Source organism: Cervus elaphus, chromosome 25, assembly GCF_910594005.1.
Source record: "Cervus elaphus chromosome 25, mCerEla1.1, whole genome shotgun sequence".
NCBI classification, from domain to species: domain Eukaryota; kingdom Metazoa; phylum Chordata; class Mammalia; order Artiodactyla; family Cervidae; genus Cervus; species Cervus elaphus.
Genome location: NC_057839.1, coordinates 28,140,448 through 28,159,792, shown reverse-complemented (window position 1 = coordinate 28,159,792; position 19,345 = coordinate 28,140,448). Strand labels below are relative to the sequence as shown.

General features: G+C 37.6%; 1 protein-coding gene and 1 long non-coding RNA gene across 2 annotated transcripts in view; one reads left to right on the top strand and one right to left on the bottom strand.

Moving 5' to 3' along the window:
• Positions 1-18,063, top strand: part of NDUFS4 (NADH:ubiquinone oxidoreductase subunit S4) — a 118,741-nt gene extending 100,678 nt beyond the window's left edge. Inside the window, exon 5 of the mRNA XM_043887318.1 lies at positions 17,841-18,063. Within this exon, the coding sequence (XP_043743253.1) occupies positions 17,841-17,944 (104 nt within the window). The 3' untranslated portion in view covers positions 17,945-18,063. The remainder of the gene's footprint in view (positions 1-17,840) is intronic.
• On the bottom strand, positions 397-17,834 carry LOC122683597. The gene is made up of 4 exons (XR_006337785.1): positions 17,090-17,834; positions 10,382-10,386; positions 7,439-7,451; positions 397-407 (listed from the first exon to the last, which is right to left on the bottom strand). It is a non-coding gene; the product is annotated as an uncharacterized LOC122683597 (long non-coding RNA).
• Positions 18,064-19,345: the final 1,282 nt, after the last annotated feature.

The following is a 19,345-nucleotide window of genomic DNA, read 5'->3' as shown; positions in this document are numbered from 1 at the left end:
TATTTGACTTTTTTCTTGTTTCTTGAGGTAAGCCTGTAATGCTATGAACCTTCCCCTTAGCACTGCTTTTACAGTGTCCTATAGGTTTTGGGTTGTTGTGTTTTCATTTTCATTCATTTCTATGCATATTTTGATTTCTTCTATGATTTGTTGGTTATTCAGAAGCGTGTTATTTAGCCTCCATATATTTGAATTTTTAGCAATTTTTTTTTCCTGTAATTGAGATCTAATCTTACTGCACTGTGGTCAGAAAAGATGACTGGAATGATTTCAGTTTTTTTTGAATTTACCAAGACTAGATTTATGGCCCTGGATGTGATCTATTCTGGAGAAGGTTCCGTGTGCACTTGAGAAAAAGGTGAAGTTGATTGTTTTGGGGTGAAATGTCCTATAGATATCAATTAGGTCTAGCTGGTCCATTGTGTCATTTAAAGTTTGTGTTTCCTTGTTAATTTTCTATTTAGTTGATCTGTCCATAGTTGTGAGTGGGGTATTAAAGTCTCCCACTATTATTGTGTTACTATTAATTTCCTCTTTCATATTCGTTAGCGTTTCCCTTACATATTGTGGTGCTCCTATGTTGGGTGCATATATATTTATAATTGTTATATCTTCTTCTTGGATTGATCCTTTGATCATTATGTAGTGTCCTTCTTTGTCTCTTTTCACATCCTTTATTTGAAAGTCTATTTTATCTGATATGAGTATTGTGACTCCTGCTTTCTTTTGTTCTCCGTTTGCGTGAAATATTTTTTTCCAGCCCTTCACTTTTAGTCTGTATGTGTCTCTTGTTTTGAGGTGGGTCGCTTGTAGACAGCATATATAGGGGTCTTGTTTTTGTATCCATTCAGCCAATCTTTGTCTTTTGATTGGGGCATTCAACCCATTTACATTTAAGGTAATTATTGATAGGTGTGGTCCCGTTGCCATTTACTTTGTTGTTTTGGGTTCACGTTTATACAACCTTTCTGTGTTTCCTGTCTAGAGAAGATCCTTTAGCATTTGTTGAAGAGCTGGTTTGGTGGTGCTGAATTCTCTCAGCTTTTGCTTGTCTGTAAAGCTTTTGAATTCTCCTTCATATCTGAATGAGATCCTTGCTGGGTATAGTAATCTAGGTTGTAGGTTATTCTCTTTCATTACTTTAAGTATGTCCTGCCATTCCCTTCTGGCCTGGAGGGTTTCTATTGATAGATCAGCTGTTATCCTTATGGGAATCCCTTTGTGTGTTATTTGTTGTTTCTCCCTTGCTGCTTTTAATATTTGTTCTTTGTGTTTGATCTTTGTTAATTTGATTAATATGTGTCTTGGGGTGTTTCGCCTTGGGTTTATCCTGTTTGGGACTCTCTGGGTTTCTTGGACTTGGGTGGCTATTTCCTTCCCCATTTTAGGGAAGTTTTCAGCTATTATCTCCTCGAGTATTTTCTCATGGCCTTTCTTTTTGTCTTCTTCTTCTGGGACTCCTATGATTCGAATGTTGGGGCATTTCACATTGTCCCTGAGGTTGTCCTCATTTCTTTTGATTCTTTTTTCCTCTCTGCTTCATTTATTTCCACCATTTTATCTTCTACCTCACTTATCCTATCTTCTGTCTCCATTATTCTACTTTTGGTTCCCTCCAAAGTGTTTTTGATCTCATTTACTGCAATATTCATTTTTAATTCACTCTTTTTTATTTCTTCTAGGTCTTTATTAAACATTTCTTGCATCTTCTCAGTCTTTGTCTCCAGGCTATTTATCTGTAACTCCATTTTGTTTTCAAGATTTTGGATCATTTTTATTATCATTATTCTAAATTCTTTTTCAGGTAGATTCCCTATCTCCTCCTCTTTTGTTTGACTTGGTGGGCATTTTTCATGTTCCTTTACCTGTTGGGTACTTCTCTGCCTTTTCATCTTGTTTAGATTGCTGTGTCTGGAGTGGGCTTTCTGTATTCTGGAGGTCTGTGGTTCCTTTTTATTGTGGAGGTTTCACCCAGTGGGTGGGGTTGGACGATTGGCTTGTCAAGGTTTCCTGGTTAGGGAAGCTTGCATCGGTGTTCTGGTGCGTGGAACTGGATTTCTTTTCTCTGGTGTGTAATGGAGTGCTCAGTAATGAGTTTTGAGATGGGTCTATGTGTTAGGTGTGACTTTGGGCAGCCTGTATGTTGATGCTCAGGGCTATGTACCTGCGTTGTTGGAGAATTTGCGTGGTATGTCTTGGCTCTGAAACTTACTGGCTCTTGGGTGGTGGTTGGTTTCAGTGTACGCATGGAGGCTTTTGGATGGTCTCTTATTACTTAATGTTCCATGTAGTCAGGAGTTTTCTGGTCTTCTCAGGTTTTGGGCTTAAGTCTCCTGCCTCTGGATTTCAGTTTTATTCGTCCAGTAGTCTCAAGACTTCAACTATACAGCACTGATAGTAAATCTTCTAGGTTAATGGTGAAAAGATTCTCCCCCGTTAGGGACACCCAGAGAGGTTCACAGAGTTACATGAAGAAGAGGAGAGGGAGGAGGGAGATAGAGATGAGCAGGAGGAGAAAAAGGGGGACTCTAGAAGAGAGACAGATCTATGCAGTTGTCTGTTCCCAGAGTGTTCTCCGTAGCCCAGACACCCACAAAGATTCACAGAATTGGATTGGGAAGAGAAGGGGAAAGGAGGAAATAGAGATGTTCTGAGGTAGAAAACAGAGAGTCAAGATTGGGAGAGAATAATCCACACACTCCTATATAAAAATGGGAACTGAATATTGGATTCTTGAAGGTCCAAAATTTTTATCACATACTGAAAAACAAAGATTAAAAATCTAGAGTAGAGGTTAGACTCTTAAAAATACAATATTAAAAACAAAAACACAAAAAATTTTAGAAATATATATGAAGTTCAGTTTAAAAATAGGGCTTTTTTTTTTGCAAGGTTATAGTGAAATGAAAATGAAAATTACGGCACAGTAGAAGAGTAATAGAGGACTTTAAAAGAAAATAAGAGAAAAAGAAAAAAAAAGAAAAAAAAATTTTTTTTCCTAATTAAAAAAAATCATAAAAATATATGAAAATGAAAGTCAAGCAGTAATGTGGAAGTAATAGGCAATTTTAAAAGAAGATAAAAGAGAAAAAATAAAAAATAAAAGAAAAAAAAAATTTTTTTTTTTAACTGAAAAAAAAAAAAGGTAAAAATATATCCAGGAATTTCTCTGGAGCTGTTCCGGTCAGTGTGGGTTCGGTTCAGTTTCAGATAGCTCGTCGTTCCAGCTTACACTTCTCGATATGTATAGGCCCCTTCCGGTGTAGTCGGTATTACCTACAGGGATTTTAATCTGTTGCACTGGTCCCTTCTTAAGTGGTTCCCTTTGTTTATTTGGCTTCTGTTTGCCAGTCTCTTCAGTGCCTAATTTCTGCCCTGACACAGGTGGGTGGAGGTGGTCTCTTGTTCAGGTTCGCTAGTTCTGTCGCGCTGCGGGGAGGGAGAGGCGCTGCTTTCCCCGTCTATGCTGCTCAGGCTCCCAGCTGCTCTATATGGAGCGTGCCCTGCTTGCATGCGGTTCCAGTTTGCGGGTACTCCACAAAAGCGCGGACTCCGGTTGCGCCTGCATTTTGTGCCTTCCCCGGCCCAAGCAGCTCAGGCAGCCAGGAGCTTGATGGGCGCACTCTCCCCAGGTGCAGTGCACCTTCTCCCCTCCGCAGCCCCAGCCTCAGTTTCCACCCGCGCCGGTTGGGTGCATGCGCCTTGTGTTTAGCCGCGACCTTCCCGGCAGATGTGGACCATCCAGAATCTCAGGAAGTCTTTGGTTAGAAACTGGAGGCCTGTTTGCAGTGTGGTAGGGGATGCTGTCTTTGGGGCCGAATTTGCCCCTTTCCCCTCCCCCCTGCCTCCGGCGGGGCTGGACCAGTCCACAGCCGGCTAGCTCTTCTCTGGACTAGCTCAGACCCTTTGTTCTATGAACAGCCGTCAGTGTGTTCGGGCCGGTTAATTTTCTCTCTCTCTTTTGCTATCCCACAGTTTAAGTTGGTATCTCACAAAAGCTCCCTCTGATTGCCCTCAGGGCACTCAGGCCCGGTCCTTACCCTAAGCAATGCCGCCCGCTCCTCACCGTTCCGCCCCCACTTGCTGGTGGCGGATGCGGGTGTCTGGGGTACTTTTCTGCTGGGAGTTGCTTTTAGGCACGTAATCTGTGGGTTTTATTTTTCCTCCCAGTTAGGTTGCCCTCTGAGATTTAAAAACTTCCCCTAGACCCGCCAGTGCGAGGGTTTCCTGGAGTTTGGAAACTTCCTCTATTAAGACTCCCTTCCCGGGATGGGTCTCTGTCCCTAGCTCTTTTGTCTCTCTTTTATCTTTTATATTTTGTCCTACCTCCTTTCGAAGACAATGGGCTGCTTTTCTGGGCGCCTGATGTCCTCAGCTAGCGATCAGAAGTTGTTTTGTGAAGTTTGCTCTGCATTCAATTGTTCTTTCGATGAATTTGTAGGGGAGAAAGTGGTCTCCCCGTCCTATTCCTCTGCCATCTTGGCTCCTCCTCCCCATCTATCTATTAAAAAACAACTTTCAGAAACTAAAATGAACAAAGACAAATTTCAAAGCAAAAGTATGTCATGACTTAATATATATAAAATTCTTAAAGAATTTATTTTACTCTGTAGGGGAGCAGAATTTTCCACCACAAAATGTTTCTTTGGCATATTAATTAAGCTGATTTTTTTTTTTCCTAAGAAACTGCAGACTTGGGGAAAACTCAAAACAAAGTAGGAGTTTCCCTTTTGTAAGAAGCATCTACATACATAAGGGAAATTTTCATTTGTAAGGGTATCTCTGGAAGTACCTGAAAGAGGATGACCTTATCTCTAGAAACTCTTATCAACTGAAAAGGAAGTGACTTAAATCTGCCTAATAATCTCACCCTTGTTTACTGTTCTTTTCCTGGTAATCTCACAGAATTTACTCCCTATCCTCAGTGTTCTCTTTTGTTTTTAGCTAAGGATAGTATTGGATACTATTTCAGATGAGGGCTTTGGCAATTTTGGTGAATTACTTAGTTCTCCTGGGTCTCTCTCATGTATTTGGAGGAGGCAAAAATCAAAATCAGCCTCTTGGTGAAAGTGAAAGAGGACAGTGAAAAAGTTGGCTTAAAACTCAACCTTCAAAAAATGAAGATCATGGCATCAGTCCCATCACGTCATGGCATATAGACAGGGAAACAATGGAAACACTGACTTTATTTTCTTGGGCTCCAAAATCACTGCAGATGGTGACTGCAGCCAAGCTACGACCAAACTAGACAGCATATTAAAAAGCAGAGACATTACTTTGCCAACAAAGGTCTGTCTAGTCAAAGCTATGGTTTTTCCAGTAGACTTGTGTGGATGTGAGAGTTGGACCATAAAGAAAGTTGAGCACCGAAGAATTGATGCTTTTGAACTGTGGTGTTGGAGAAAACTCTTGAGAGTCCCTTGGACTACAGGGAGACCCAACCAGTCCATCCTAAAGGAAATCAGTCCTGAATATTCATTGGAAGGACTGATGCTGAAGCTGAAACTCCAATACTTTGGCCACCTGATGCAAAGAACTGACTCATTTGAAAAGACCCTGATGCTGGGAAAGATTGAGGGCAGTAGGAGAAGGGGATGACAGACAATGAGATGGTTGGATGGCATCACTGACTCAATGGACATGAGTTTGAGCAAGCTCCGGGAGTTGGTGGTGGACAGGGAAGCCTGGCGTGCTGCAGCCACTGGGGTTGCAAAGAGTCAGAGACGACTGACCGACTGAACTGAACATGTATAACATTAGGTAAATTTCAAAAATGAAATATGATTAGGAGTTCATAACAATAATAATGCAACTTAAAGACATTCCAACAAGTGTTACAAAATATCTGTACTCAACTTGTTAATAAGCCTATTTTCAAAGAAGATAGCAAATGTTCACCTAATTTATAAAAATAAGCATACTCTTTACAGAGGAAAAAAAATCTTACAGTAATCCTGAGACCTAATATACTGTGAATATACCAAACATACGTAAGAATATACACCAAAAAATCAAGTTAAAAGATTCTGTTTTCTAGGGTAGGTCCTGTATGTATATATATTAATGAATCTTCATAGATATGTAATATGAATTTCTAGTTGACCTAGAAGATACAAGATACAAACTAAAGAACTAAAGATGCAACCAAGTTAATATTTTTTAAAATAACTGAAATTCTGAAAGATAAACTATACTATTTTCTGATATCAGAGCTGAGATAAATAAAACCTATCATAAACAGTGAAGGTATTGACAAATCTCTAAGCTTAGCATATAGCTTGTAATTTGAGAAATATTATTAACATTTTATCCAAACAAAATAAACTCAGGATGGTTAAGCATCTATTCCAAATTGGCAGCTCTTCCCATGTAGCTCATCAGTTGTAACACATCAAATAAATCTATTTCTAGCACTTATTTTTACAAAGTTGAAAGAATATATCTTTAAGATTTCCCAGAGGGCCTGTGGAATATCACAAAGACAGTTTTAGGTGCACAGATACTCTGTTTTATTTTACATTTAAGATTTGATTTGGAGGAGGCAAAAATCAAAATTTTTTAAAAGATTTGAACATTTAGGAAAGAATAGGATCAGAAGTGGCTGATAAACAGTATTTGACTGCTCAGCTTGGTGATACAACATACAAACTAACTTTAGCCTAACTAAAGAACTTGAGCTCTTAGATAAGTTATCAAGTACTTAAAGTCAACATAAAGCATATAAAGTTATTCTGCTTAGCCACAGAATCTTTGTAGTCTAGGCAGATTAGATGGAAAGTAGAACCCTTCTTATTGTAGGTAAAGGCAATAAACAGTAACGTAATGAAACAAGCCCATCAAAATGGAACAAACTTTGGTAAGATTTTAACACATTTCATAGCTTCTTAGATGATGCTGTTAAAGTGCTGCACTCAATATGCCAGCAAATTTGGAAAACTCAGCAGTGGCAATAGAACTGGGAAAGGTCAGTTTTCATTCCAATCCCAACAAAGGGCAGTGCCAAAGAATCTTCAAACTACTGCACAATTGCCCTCGTTTCACATGCTAGCAAAGTAATGCTCAAAATCCTTCAAGCTAGGCTTCTATAGTACATAACTGAGAACTTCCAGATGTACAAGCTGGATTTAGAAAAGGCAGAGGAACCAAAAAACAAATTGCCAGCATCCATCCCATCATAGAAAAAGCAAAAGAATTCCAGAAAAACATCTGCTTAATTGACTATGCTAAAAGCCTTGTGTGGATCACAACAAACTATGGAAAATTCTTCAAGAGATGGGAACACCAAACCACCTTAACCTTCCTCCTGTGAAACCTGTATGCAGGTCAACGAGCAACAGACTAGACATGGAACAACGGACTGGTTCCAAATTGGGAAAGGAGTACATCAAGGCTGTATATTGTCACCCTGCTTATTTAACTTATATGCAGAGTACATCACGCAGAATGCCAGGCTGGATGAAGCACAAGTTGTCAAGATTGCAAGGAGAATTATCAGTAACCTCAGATATGCCGACGATACCACCGTTATGGCAGAAAGTGAAGAGGAAGTAAAGAGCCTCTTTATGAAGGTGAAAGAGGAGAGTTTAAAAGCTGGCTTAAAACTCAATATTCGAAACACTAAGAGCATGGCATCCGGTCCCATCACTTCATGGCAAATAGATGGAACAATGGAAACAGTGACAGACTTTATTTTCTTGGTCTCCAAAATCACTGTGGACAATGACTGCAGCCATGAAATTAAAAGACCTTTGCTTTTTCAAAGAAAAGCAGTGACAGACCTTGACAGCGTATTAAAAAGCAGAGACATTACTTTGCTGACAAAGGTCTGTATAGTCCTAGCTATGGTTTTTCTAGGAGCCATGTATCGGATGTGAGAGCTAGACAGTAAAAAAGGCTAAGGACTGAAGATGGCTTTCGAATTGTGGTGCTAGAGAAGACCCTTGAGACACCCTTGGATGGCAAGTAGATCAAACCAGTCACTCCTAAAGGAAATCAACCCTAAATTGGAAGGACTGATGCTGAAACTCCAATACTTTGGCCACCTGATGTGAAGAGCTGACTCATTGGAAAAGACCCTGCTTTTTGGAAAGATTGAAGGCAGGAGAAGGAGGGGATGACAGAGGATGAAATGGTTGGATGGCTTCACCAACTCTATGGACATGAGCTTGAACAAACTCTGGGAGATGGTGAAGTATTGGGGAGCCTGGCATGTTGCAGTCCTTGAGTCGCAAAGAGTCGGACACAACTGAGTGACTTTGAACAACAGCAACATATCTTTTCAGACTTATTTTCCAGATACACTGTAATCTAAGGCACATAAAGTTTCCTTTTTATAAATCTTACATAACTTTCTGTACCCATTCAGGTTTTGTCCTTCACCATTCCCTTTCTCATTCTGGAATAGACTTTTTACTTTAGAACTATTCTCTTTTCCCCTTCTTCTGAGTATGCTAAGTCGCTTCAGTCATGTTCAACTCTTTGTGACCCTATCGACTGTAGCCCACCAGGCTCCTCTGACCATGGGATTTCTCAGGCACGAATACTGGAGTGGGTTGCCATGCCCTCCTCCAGGGGATCTTCTGGACCTAGGGATCGAACTGACAACTTTTATGTCTCCTGCATTGGCAGGCGAGTTCTTTACCACTATCACCACCTTTAGTAAACCAGAAACACAACTCATTACTTTGTATACAAGGTTACACCCCTTTTCCACCATCACTCCCAATAGTGCTTCATTTATGTACATTATTATCTTTTGGCCAAAGTTACTTTGATTTCATAGAAAAAGTAGAGATGAAAACTGTTACACACCAGCATTTTAGTAAACTGGCAAAGTTCATAAATATACAAAACAAAACTTGCCACAACTGTGTGTAGTCTTTATAGTCCAGCTTATCTAAATGGCAAAAATGAACATGTCCATTAACAGACCCAAAGATGCAGCCTCCCTGTAGCATTAAAAAAAAAAAAAGCAAAAGTAAGTTTGAATTTTTGCTTAGTAATCAATGGTTCAGTATTTTATTGTAAAAATTTTTTAGGTATTAAGTATCCATTAATACCATTTAGGGTTTTAAGTTACCTAAAGATCATGGAAATTAATTTTCAAGGTGACATATTACAAAATGTAATTAGTATTGAAATAAAATTGTCAAAACAGGGAATCATTGTGGATAAACAAAAATTTGCATCTTGCAGGATTGTAAAATATTAAACAGAAGTAATGTTAGCTCATTTGATCAGAAAACGTACTAATTTAGAAGGAACATGGCCATGTAGAATAAAAATCTATGCTTGTGTTTTAACACTGATAAATTAGAGAAAACGTAATTGTTTTTGTTAAAAAAAAATTAAATTTTCCATTTGCCAAACATTTACCTATACTACCTGAATTTAAATTCTTAAATGTTTGTTAGATCCTATAAGAATACTTTTTAAATTTAGCATATTCAAAGTATTAGAAACTCCATTTTCCTGTTTTAGGAATATTCCACTTATACAAGCATGTATTTTCTCTGTAAGAGAATCAAAACAGAACCCATTCAAAGTATTTTATAATCTAATTCATTAATTATACTTGGATGTAGAAAAAACATTACCTATACACAGAATGAGCAGTAAACGCATTTCTGAATTAATAGGTGTGTAGACAGACAGAATTGTCACAGTGGTAAAGAATCTGCGTGCTTGTGTAGGAGACACAAGCTATGCGAGTTTTATCTTTGGGTCGGGAAGATCCCCTAGAGTAGGGCATGGCAACCCACTCCACTATTTCTTGCCTGCAAAATCCCATGGACAGAGGATCCTGGTGGGCCAGAGTCTGTGGGGTCACAGTAAGTCGGATTTGACTGAGCATACATGCAAACAGACAGGAATTTATTTCACTTCTACAATTTAAGTCATGGGTTAATGGTCACAGAATTGTAACATTCACTGGCCCATATCATACTAAAGAGCTGTTTTCTACTCAGGAAGTACTTCATTAGACCTTAAATACAGAAAAAGACAAACCAGATTTTCTGTCTTTTTTCCTCTGAGAATGGATTTCTAAAACCATTAATCCATTTTAAAAGAATCTTAAATGATCAGACCTTTAAAAATCAATTCCTCAGATTGGTGGAGAACAAAATTGAAATTTGATAAACAAGAGATTCAGCAACGTTCTGACATTCAGAAGCCAAGAAAAGATAATCTTGGGCTTAAAATAACATAAACCATTTCTGGTAAGGAAGTTTTCCTGACTTTGGTTGCTGAACCTATTAGCCACCTCAGTAGCACCTCCAAAATTATTAAAAGAACATCCTGAAAAAGATAAGATCATGACTTAATATAGATATAAATGAACACATATTGAAGAATTTATTTTACTAAAGAAACAAGGGACCCATGCTGGTGTTATAACCAGTTCAAAGGAAAAGTCAGTACAGCCCAAAATTATATAAAGTGAAAGAATGTTGAGATGAATTGCAAATTGGAGACAAACAGGTTTTTCTGAGGCCTGGGGAGTCACCAGGCAGGACAGAATTTCAATACCCCTCAAGTACAGTTGATTCTCATTACTCATGGTAGTTATGTTCTGTAAAGTCACCAAAAACACTAAACTAGTGAATACTGAAAAAATTGCTCCTAGGGAAAAAGATTCCTGTGGGCCTCTGATCACAAAATTTTGTCAGCTGATCAATACATCATCTTGTTTTTTATGTGTGTTTCTGTTTAAATTAATGTATATTGTTGATTCATGAACATTGAACTCATGGCCAGCAGTGTTATACTTTATTCTGGATGATGCTTATCTAACCCAAGTTGGCATATCACAGCCTTCTTGAACTAGGAACACTAAACAGTACTAAATCGCTACTCTTGGGGGTCACTTCAAACAGTGAAATTACCAACAAAAGGCCAAAAAATGAAAACAATGTGCTGTTAATAGACTACAAAAAGGACACTTGTTTGCAGTGTGAGAGCTGAAACAAGAAGGCATAGCATTACCTTGTTTGACCTCAGCTGGAGCATGTGTGCTGGTGACTCAGAATTCACGGGTTTGTGCGTGTCGTGGATGACCATGGAAGCATCACCCACAGGCACCGTTGCAGCCCCCAAAGAGTCTGAAAGAGATGCCAGCTTCAGAGTTCCTAGGTCGGAGGAACCCTTGGAGAATTTTGGATTTACAAATGAATTTTAGTGAGTAGGTGAATCACAAATACAGGATCAGCAAATAAGATTATTTTGTGCATACAACTTTTGGAATTGCAAAATAACTCAAAGAAAACAAACAGAGCTATGATCTGGTGTTCTGTAAATACTGCATAGTCTCTATTGAAGCAGAAAATTTTTTTTCTACATAACTGTCTTCCCAATCCCCAGTCCTGGTACTGCCTGTTTTTTGGCTGGGGAAATGTTCAACTTGACTATTAAGGAGACAGACATGAATTCCTTAGATTCCCAGTCAGAAGTCTGAAATAATTTTTCTCATAGTGTTATATATACATGGCGGCTTAGAAAGCTTCTAATATATTATGGGTTACATAGGATTGTGGAAATCCCTATGCACAGACCACACCCAGCTCAATTATGTCAAAATCTCAGTGATTTTTGGATCTCTACCATTGCTGTATAGTTTCGTTTTCTAGAAAAATGTGTTCTAAATTTCTATGACTAATTTTCAATTGTACTTTTGAAACACAAACCAGTTTGTTTTGTGGCAAATTCTGAATAATGTGCAGGTGTGGCAGGTATAGGGTGTTACTAATCCATTTTACATAATTTTCATGGAAAGAATTGTTTTGCCAATGTTTCCAAAATACACCTACCCTCCATAATGTTTTCTATAAGATGATATATTTTTTAATTATTCTGATCTGAACCTCTCCTAGCTCCCAAAACAAAATACATGAGAATTTCAAATAGAAGTACTTTTTAAAAATGAATGCTTATAAAGCTACTTTTCTTTGTCATTACCTTCCCTCCTTAAAATATAACTTGTGTTTATGCTGTGTTTTCACCTAGACATATTATGAGCACATAGCCTGGTGAGGAATCTTGAAACTTTGCAAGTGCTAACAAACATCAGTGTGGCCTCCCAAAGCCTTTGCTATCCTTAGCAGTGCCTGCCAGTTATGTCAGTCTGTGCCAAATTATGTGGTTGTTCTTGCTTTATACATAAATGCACAGTAGGAAAAATCATTAAACCGTCCACTTCTGAGTATTATCAGAGCTTGCCGTTAGGTTACTGGAGGGGACAGACCTTTAACAGGACTTGAACCAAGGTTACTAAAGGTAACATATTTCACAAACAGTAAAATTACCGATGAATGTTTCTCTGTATTTCAGCATTACTGAACATAAGTGAAATGGTTCTGAATTTAAATGAATGGGATTTTCTTTTATCTCATACAATACTTGGAATTCATAAATTATTGGGATCTAGTTCTGTTCAGGGGCTTTTGTTTTTGTATTTTAGTATTATTTGAAGAGATTATACCAGACATTCATGTTATAGGAAGTAGAATATCCCAGCCACAATCTGGAGAACAGCAAAATAAATGGGTGAATTTCTGAAAAAGAAATTGAGCATGGGATATTACAGATCACATTTTAACTTTATTGGCACATTTGCCAGAGGTATTTCTCTGATACTAGGGCTTAAAATACAAAATATCTTTGTGAAAGCATTCCAATGTGTGAAACAGCCAAGGGAGTCAGCTTCTCATCATGTAGGTGCCGGTGGTTGGATTTGTGGCTAATCCATGCCATATGGCTGCTCTCCTCAGTGGGAAGTGACGGCAGGCCTAGGAGCTTTACCCCATCCCTGGGGCAGCTGCCTTGGACTCAGTTGCTTTGATCATCTTCTGTTGCACAGCTGGGAGGAACATGGGCTGGTTTTCAGTGTCGCAGAAGAACAACACATGAAACCATTGTCATAGACTACACCTTGATTTTATACAAGCATTCTTCAGAGGATGTGTTTTTCACTTTCCTAATCTCATTCAAAAGCTCTCAAGTTGGAGTTATTTCTTTAAAAAAAAAAAACAAACAACTTTCAGGCTGAAAAAGAAATTCCTATGGAAATTTAAACATTTCACAAATAAGATTGCATTCTTAAATGTCTGTGTTTTATTCCCTGCAAGTTATATTATCTGTCTTTTTAAGAAGTTTCAAATAGGATATAAAAGATGAGTACAATTCATGTAACATGCTCATTAAGTACAAATGTTTGATGTCCTTTCAAGTACTATTACTCTAACAATCATTTTGTCTTTTTAGCTAAAGCTCACCGCTTCTTCCAATAGCCTTTATATTGCCACAGTATCACAAAAAATGTGGGAGAGACTGTGGTAGGAGGATTTTAGTGGGACCAGTAAATTTGTTCATCCAGGCACTATAGGTAAACACTTTGGAGCAGGATGATTGGAAATGTGGTCAGATTCTTAACAGGGTTCCAGAAAAGAGCAAATTTTCATTGTAACATCCGTCCTATATAGTAGAAAATTTTGCTAAAAAATCCAAAGGGAGATTTATGTAGACTCTGACTTGAGTTTTAGTCTCTATTATGAATTGTTATTAGACTTCCTTATACCCTTCTTTGCTTTTACTTAATCAGAGAAACACAGGTGCATGTCTAGTTTTGGGAACACAGTTGTTTTCCACAGAAAAATGTGAGGGAAAGAAACTTTCCCCCCCTACGTCCTTAAAATCATGGACGGCTGTGGTAAAGTAATGCAGAGATGGATACTATTAGCAAATGCAGGTTTCTTCTGTGTGTGTTTTTGTTTGCTTTCACAGGGTGTTTTGCCCATCCACATTCCAATCCCTATAATGATACTTCTATTTATTGTTGTTATCACCATCAACAGCAACTATAATCTGGCTCACAATTCCCAAGTCAGTTCACTCCTTAGTTACCAGGAGAAAACTCAAACCAGTTGTTCTTTTATGTGTACAAAACCCCAGTCTTCTCACATTGCAGTGACCCCGACAACATTTTTAGACTTTCACAGACAGAAGAGATAATAGAGCTAATGTCTGCATTCTGATGCAGTTTAAAAAACTGCTTTTTCTCCCTTGTGATTGAAAGATTAACTGTGTAAATGAGTGATTACCAGGTATGTGTGTGTTATAATAGCAATTCCTAAATATTTCTCATTTCTTCTTCAGTTCCTCTTACGATGTCTTTCTTGTCTGGAGAGTTTGGGGTGGGAGGCTGAGGGGAAGGGAAGATAAGTTATCTCACCCATCATTTGGCAATAAAAGTTTACAGAGGTCTCAGGTAACTTACCAGTAACCATTGTAGCCAGACATAGAATTGACACTAGAAACCATTTACCTGCTTCATAACTAGGGGAGGAACATATGGAGGGATTCTTAAAACAGTCTTTTCAACTCATTTACAAAAATAAACAGGAAAAATGGTTAGGAAATCACACAGATTGAAAGGACGTGGGTGAAATAGATTTTTTTTTAATGCAGTTACTGGACTTTTTTTTAAAATAAATGTAGTTTTATTATGATGTGGTTATGTGCATAGACTTAACCTGAGTTAAAATCCAAGCTTTGCCACTTACTAACAATGTGGCTTTAGGCTGCTTATCTCCTCTATTTTTCCTTCTAATTAGATATAAAATAAGGATATTTATAATGCCTAACCCATAAACAAAGAAACCTATGAGCTTAATTTTAAAACTCATTGCAATTACATTTAAAGCACTTAGCACAGGAACTAGAACGTGGAATACCAGGCACATTCTTGGCTGGAGGTCTTTGTACTTGTGTTCTCTCTCTTTCCAGACATCCACATGACTAACTCTGACCTTTACATCTTCACTCAAATGTGATCTTCTCAGATGCAAGATGCCCCGTCTGCCCTCTCTAAGTGTGTGTGTGTGTTTAGTTGGATGTTTTACTATGTGTGGGTGCCTGGTCGTTTCAGTCATGTCTGACTCTGCGACCCTATGGACTATAGGTTGCCAGGCTCCTCTGTCCGTGGGATTCTCCAGGCAAGAATACTAGATCACCATGACCTCCTCCACATGATCTTCCCAAGCCAGGGATGGAACTCACATCTCTTATGTCTCCTGCATTGGAAGGCAGGTTCTTTACCACTAGCGCCACCTGGGAAGCCCTGTTTTACTATAACAACACCTAATATACTATTCATTTACTAGTTAACTTCTCCTTCCCATAAATACTTGAAGAAACTTGGGGATTTTTTGTTTACCGCTTCACCTCTGGTTTCCATAGAGTTCCTGACACAGAGAAAGTAATTGATAATATTTATTAAATGTATAACAAATGTACAGTAAATAGTTATATCTGCTTTATTAAATATCTTTTATAATTATCAGCACCATTTGCTGATTAATGTAGAAAATGCTTGAGGAGTTTATAGTGTAAAAATTATACTCAGTTCATAGTATTAGTTTGCTTACCAAAACCTCTTTCTGTAGTAAATAACTAGACCAACTTATACCTAACTATATTCAAAGCATCATAAATTTAAAACTAATGGGTTACAATGTGACAGAAATTTTATTTACATTAATACTTTTGAAGTTAAGTAAGTAAAGTAAAGTATAGAAAGTAAGCTGCTAATAAGTTGAAAATCAAACTTGAGGGAGAAATAATAGCTTTAACATTTATCAAGAGCTTACTATAATCCACAAGAAACAATATAGTGTACTTAAGGCACAGGCTCCAGAATTAGGCTGTGTGTATTCAGATTCTGCTTGTGCCCTTTCCCAGCTGAGTGACCTTGCGCTAGGTAGTTCCCTAGTCATTCTGGGCCACAATTTCCTCAGTTATATAAAGGGACTCATATGGATTCATATAAAGGTTTTAGAAAAATGCTTGTCTCATAGAACTTAAATACCAGGTGCTAAGCACTTTAATAAATTAGTTTGTTTAATCCTCATGACAACCTATAAAGGAGATACTATTCTTATGCTCTTTAGTAAATTTTTTGAAATTCAAATAACTACTTGTTAATGTCTTATAATAAGTTCAGGGTCTGTGGAAGGTATTTTAAGACATTTGTTTCATTTTCTTTCCTCCTCTATTTCCTTATAGCAAATGGGCTTTCTTCAAAGAGTTCCAGCAGTGGAGTTATTGTTTTCCCTTTTTGAACACTGAAATAGGCACACTAGCAGTATACTTTGATTTGAGTTTCTTAAGTTTCACTTTTATGGCAAAGTTGAATTCTAACTAAGAAGCTTGTTGAAACGTAAGCTTTGTGGTTGCAAATACTATACTCACCTAGAGGCACTAGAATTCATGACAACTCCTAAGATCAAGAAAGTTACTTAATTAGACTATGATTTTCAGTTTGGACATTTTATATATGACTACATGATTCAGCCATGAATCAAATGTCTCAAGATGAGTTATTTGAAGAAAGTTCTGGGAGAGAAGAATGATAAATTACAGGGATGGAAAATGGATCTAATGAAGAAAAGTGAGTTATATAGATAGGTTGCTTGGACTGGGGAATAGAAGGATGATGTAATTATATTTTCAAGGAGGAGTGTTTATTTAGTTTATAGAATACGGTATACTTCTGCTTTAAGTATAGTTCTTCAAAGATACGGAGAAAAACGCAAGGCAGAAGGTATAGACATATATGGGGCTTCCCAGATGGCACTAGTAGTAAAGAACCCACCTGTCAATACAGGAGATATAAGAGATGTTTGATCCCTGGGTCAGGAAGATTCCCTGGAGGAGGGCATGGCAACCCCCTGCAGTGTTCTTGCCTGGAGAATCCCATGGGCAGAGGAGCCTGGCAGGGTGCAGTCCATGGGGTCACAAAGCGTTGTATATGACTGAAGCCACTGAGCATGACATAGACATATATAAATCCAGTTTTCAAAATTGTAAAACACTGAGAAGAACTTTGCAGAGAAGGTATGACTCTCAGAAGAGAATGAACAGATTATACTAGAGTAGGGCTTCCCAGGTGGCTCAGTGGTAAAGAATCCACCTACCAGTGCAGGAGATGCATGTTCGATCCCTGGGTCAGGTAGATCCCCTGGAGAAGGAAATGGCAACCCACTCCAGTATTATCACCTGGTAAGTCCCAGGACAAAGGAGCCTGGCAGACTACGGTACATGGGGTCACTGCGAGTTGGACACAAGTTAGGGACTAAGCAGAAACAACTCAAATTTCTATGCATAACAATCTCCTGGAATCAATTAAGTGCAGATTCCCAGGCCCCCTCAAGAGCTGATCCAGTGGACCTCCGGTCAGGCCTAAGAATTTGTATTGTTACCAGATACTTGAATGGGATTCTGATGTTGACAGCCCTTGAAACAAATGTTGAAAAACTTCTTGAGTTTAATCAGTAGCCTATCATAGTCCAGGGAGCTGACCAAGTAATCTCTTATGGTCTCTTCCAACTCTGATTTATATAGTTGTGTACATGTTTTTCTATAATCACTTCAAGTGAGCTCCAAACTGTCTTCAAGGCACCGGCTCTTAGAAAGCATGAGATGGGTTGTGTGGTTCAGTGCTCCTCATTTCAGTTACTGAAGTCACATATTAAACCACAGGAGGAATGTGAATTTTTACATAATATATAACCATCGATGTTTGGACAATATTCAGCAGAGAGAAATTAAGTCATGGCTTGCACCTTTAAGATATGGTAAATCATCTTCAAGCAATAGTTAAGACCCTCTTGTCACATAGGATTAGAAAGGAACACATTACTAAGTATTTATACTTAAGATGTGTTGACACATACTCCTGATAAATGAACATTAAATTTATGAAAGTTAGCCTCTGCTTGCTGTGTTCTTCAGGGATCCTCTTTTAGTTGTGTTCTTGTGGGTTTATTATTGTCTTTGTTTTCTAGGATGGAGCTATGACGTTGAGGAGAGAAAGGTTCCGAAACCTAAGTCCAAGTCTTATGGCGCAAACTTTTCTTGGAATAAAAGAACAAGAGTATCCACAAAATAGGTTGGCACAGACTGTATCTCTGTGCTTGACTGTGAATAAAGTCAGCTGTGCAGTATTTATAGTCTGTGTATAATACACCTCTTAATCTCCTAATAAATTTGACCTTTAAACTACAGAAACATTTTTGTGGTGTCTATTTTAAATGTTTTTTGATGTCCCAAATTAAACATGTTATAATTTCCTTTACAGGTGATCATACCTCTAGGAAATTTCAGCACTTAAAAAATCTATTAAAAGAAATGTTTGAAATCAGCTGCAACATTGAAGTTTTACACTTGTTTTTTATGGCCATCCTCAAGTTCATAGTGTTTATAAACTGACAGCCATCATTATCAAAATACTGTCTCAAATTTTCCTGTTATCATAGGTAAAGAAATTCATGATTACCCTGCAGTCTGATAAACCTAAGCCCAAATCTCCTTATTATTGAAATTTGCTTCTTTATTTAGAACTATTTCTCTAAACTTCTTTGAACCTGAATGAATTGTGTTCCATACTAAACTTTGCCTACTAATCAGTACTTCATGCTTCTGATGGTTTAGGTAAAGATTTTATATTCTTGTGAATTAAAAGACTCAGAAAATACAAACCAATTCTTTGTTAGATATGTCTAGTGTTCACTGTTTTTAGAAAACGTAAGTAAATACATGTTTTTGTTATGTGCTAATCATTTAGATCATACAGTATGAGTTACCAAGCACATACTCTTGTCAGGTACTCAGTAAACACTTATACTAACCTTCATAATAATTCAGTTTTCCCCATTTTGCAAACACATAAATTAGGACTTAAAATGACTAGATAACATGCTCAAAATCACACAAGTAAATAGCATTTGAACCCATTTCTATCTGTCTTCAAAACACATACTGTTAATTACTTTAGTTACAGAGAAATAGGTTTGATTAATGGCAGATAATTTCTTTGGATTGTTAATACATTCTTTCATGTGTCCAAAATTATATAGTAAATACACAGTTTCTTACCATCGCATTTCATAAAAACACTAATAGCACATTGACCTAGCCCAACAAAGAAAACATGTCAGAGTATAAATTTTTATGATATTATTTTGGAGAGCCTATTGGAAGTCTCTTTTTCAAAATGTTAACTGCATATTCCATTTAATTCTAAAAATTATCTTCCAGACAAATAGCCTGTGCATGTACACAGAAGTGAAAGTACCAAGGATATTACAGAATTGTTTCTAAGAGCTAGTAAGTGGAAATAATCTAAATGTCTACTAAAATGGTATAAAGTTAAATGGAGAGTTAATACAGCTATTGTAAAGAACAAGAAATAATCTGTATGAGCTGTTTGGAATGACATTCAAGATACAGTGCTAAGTGAAAGAAAAGAGTAGTAAATAATATCTGGGGTGAGGTGGGCAGCACATGCTGT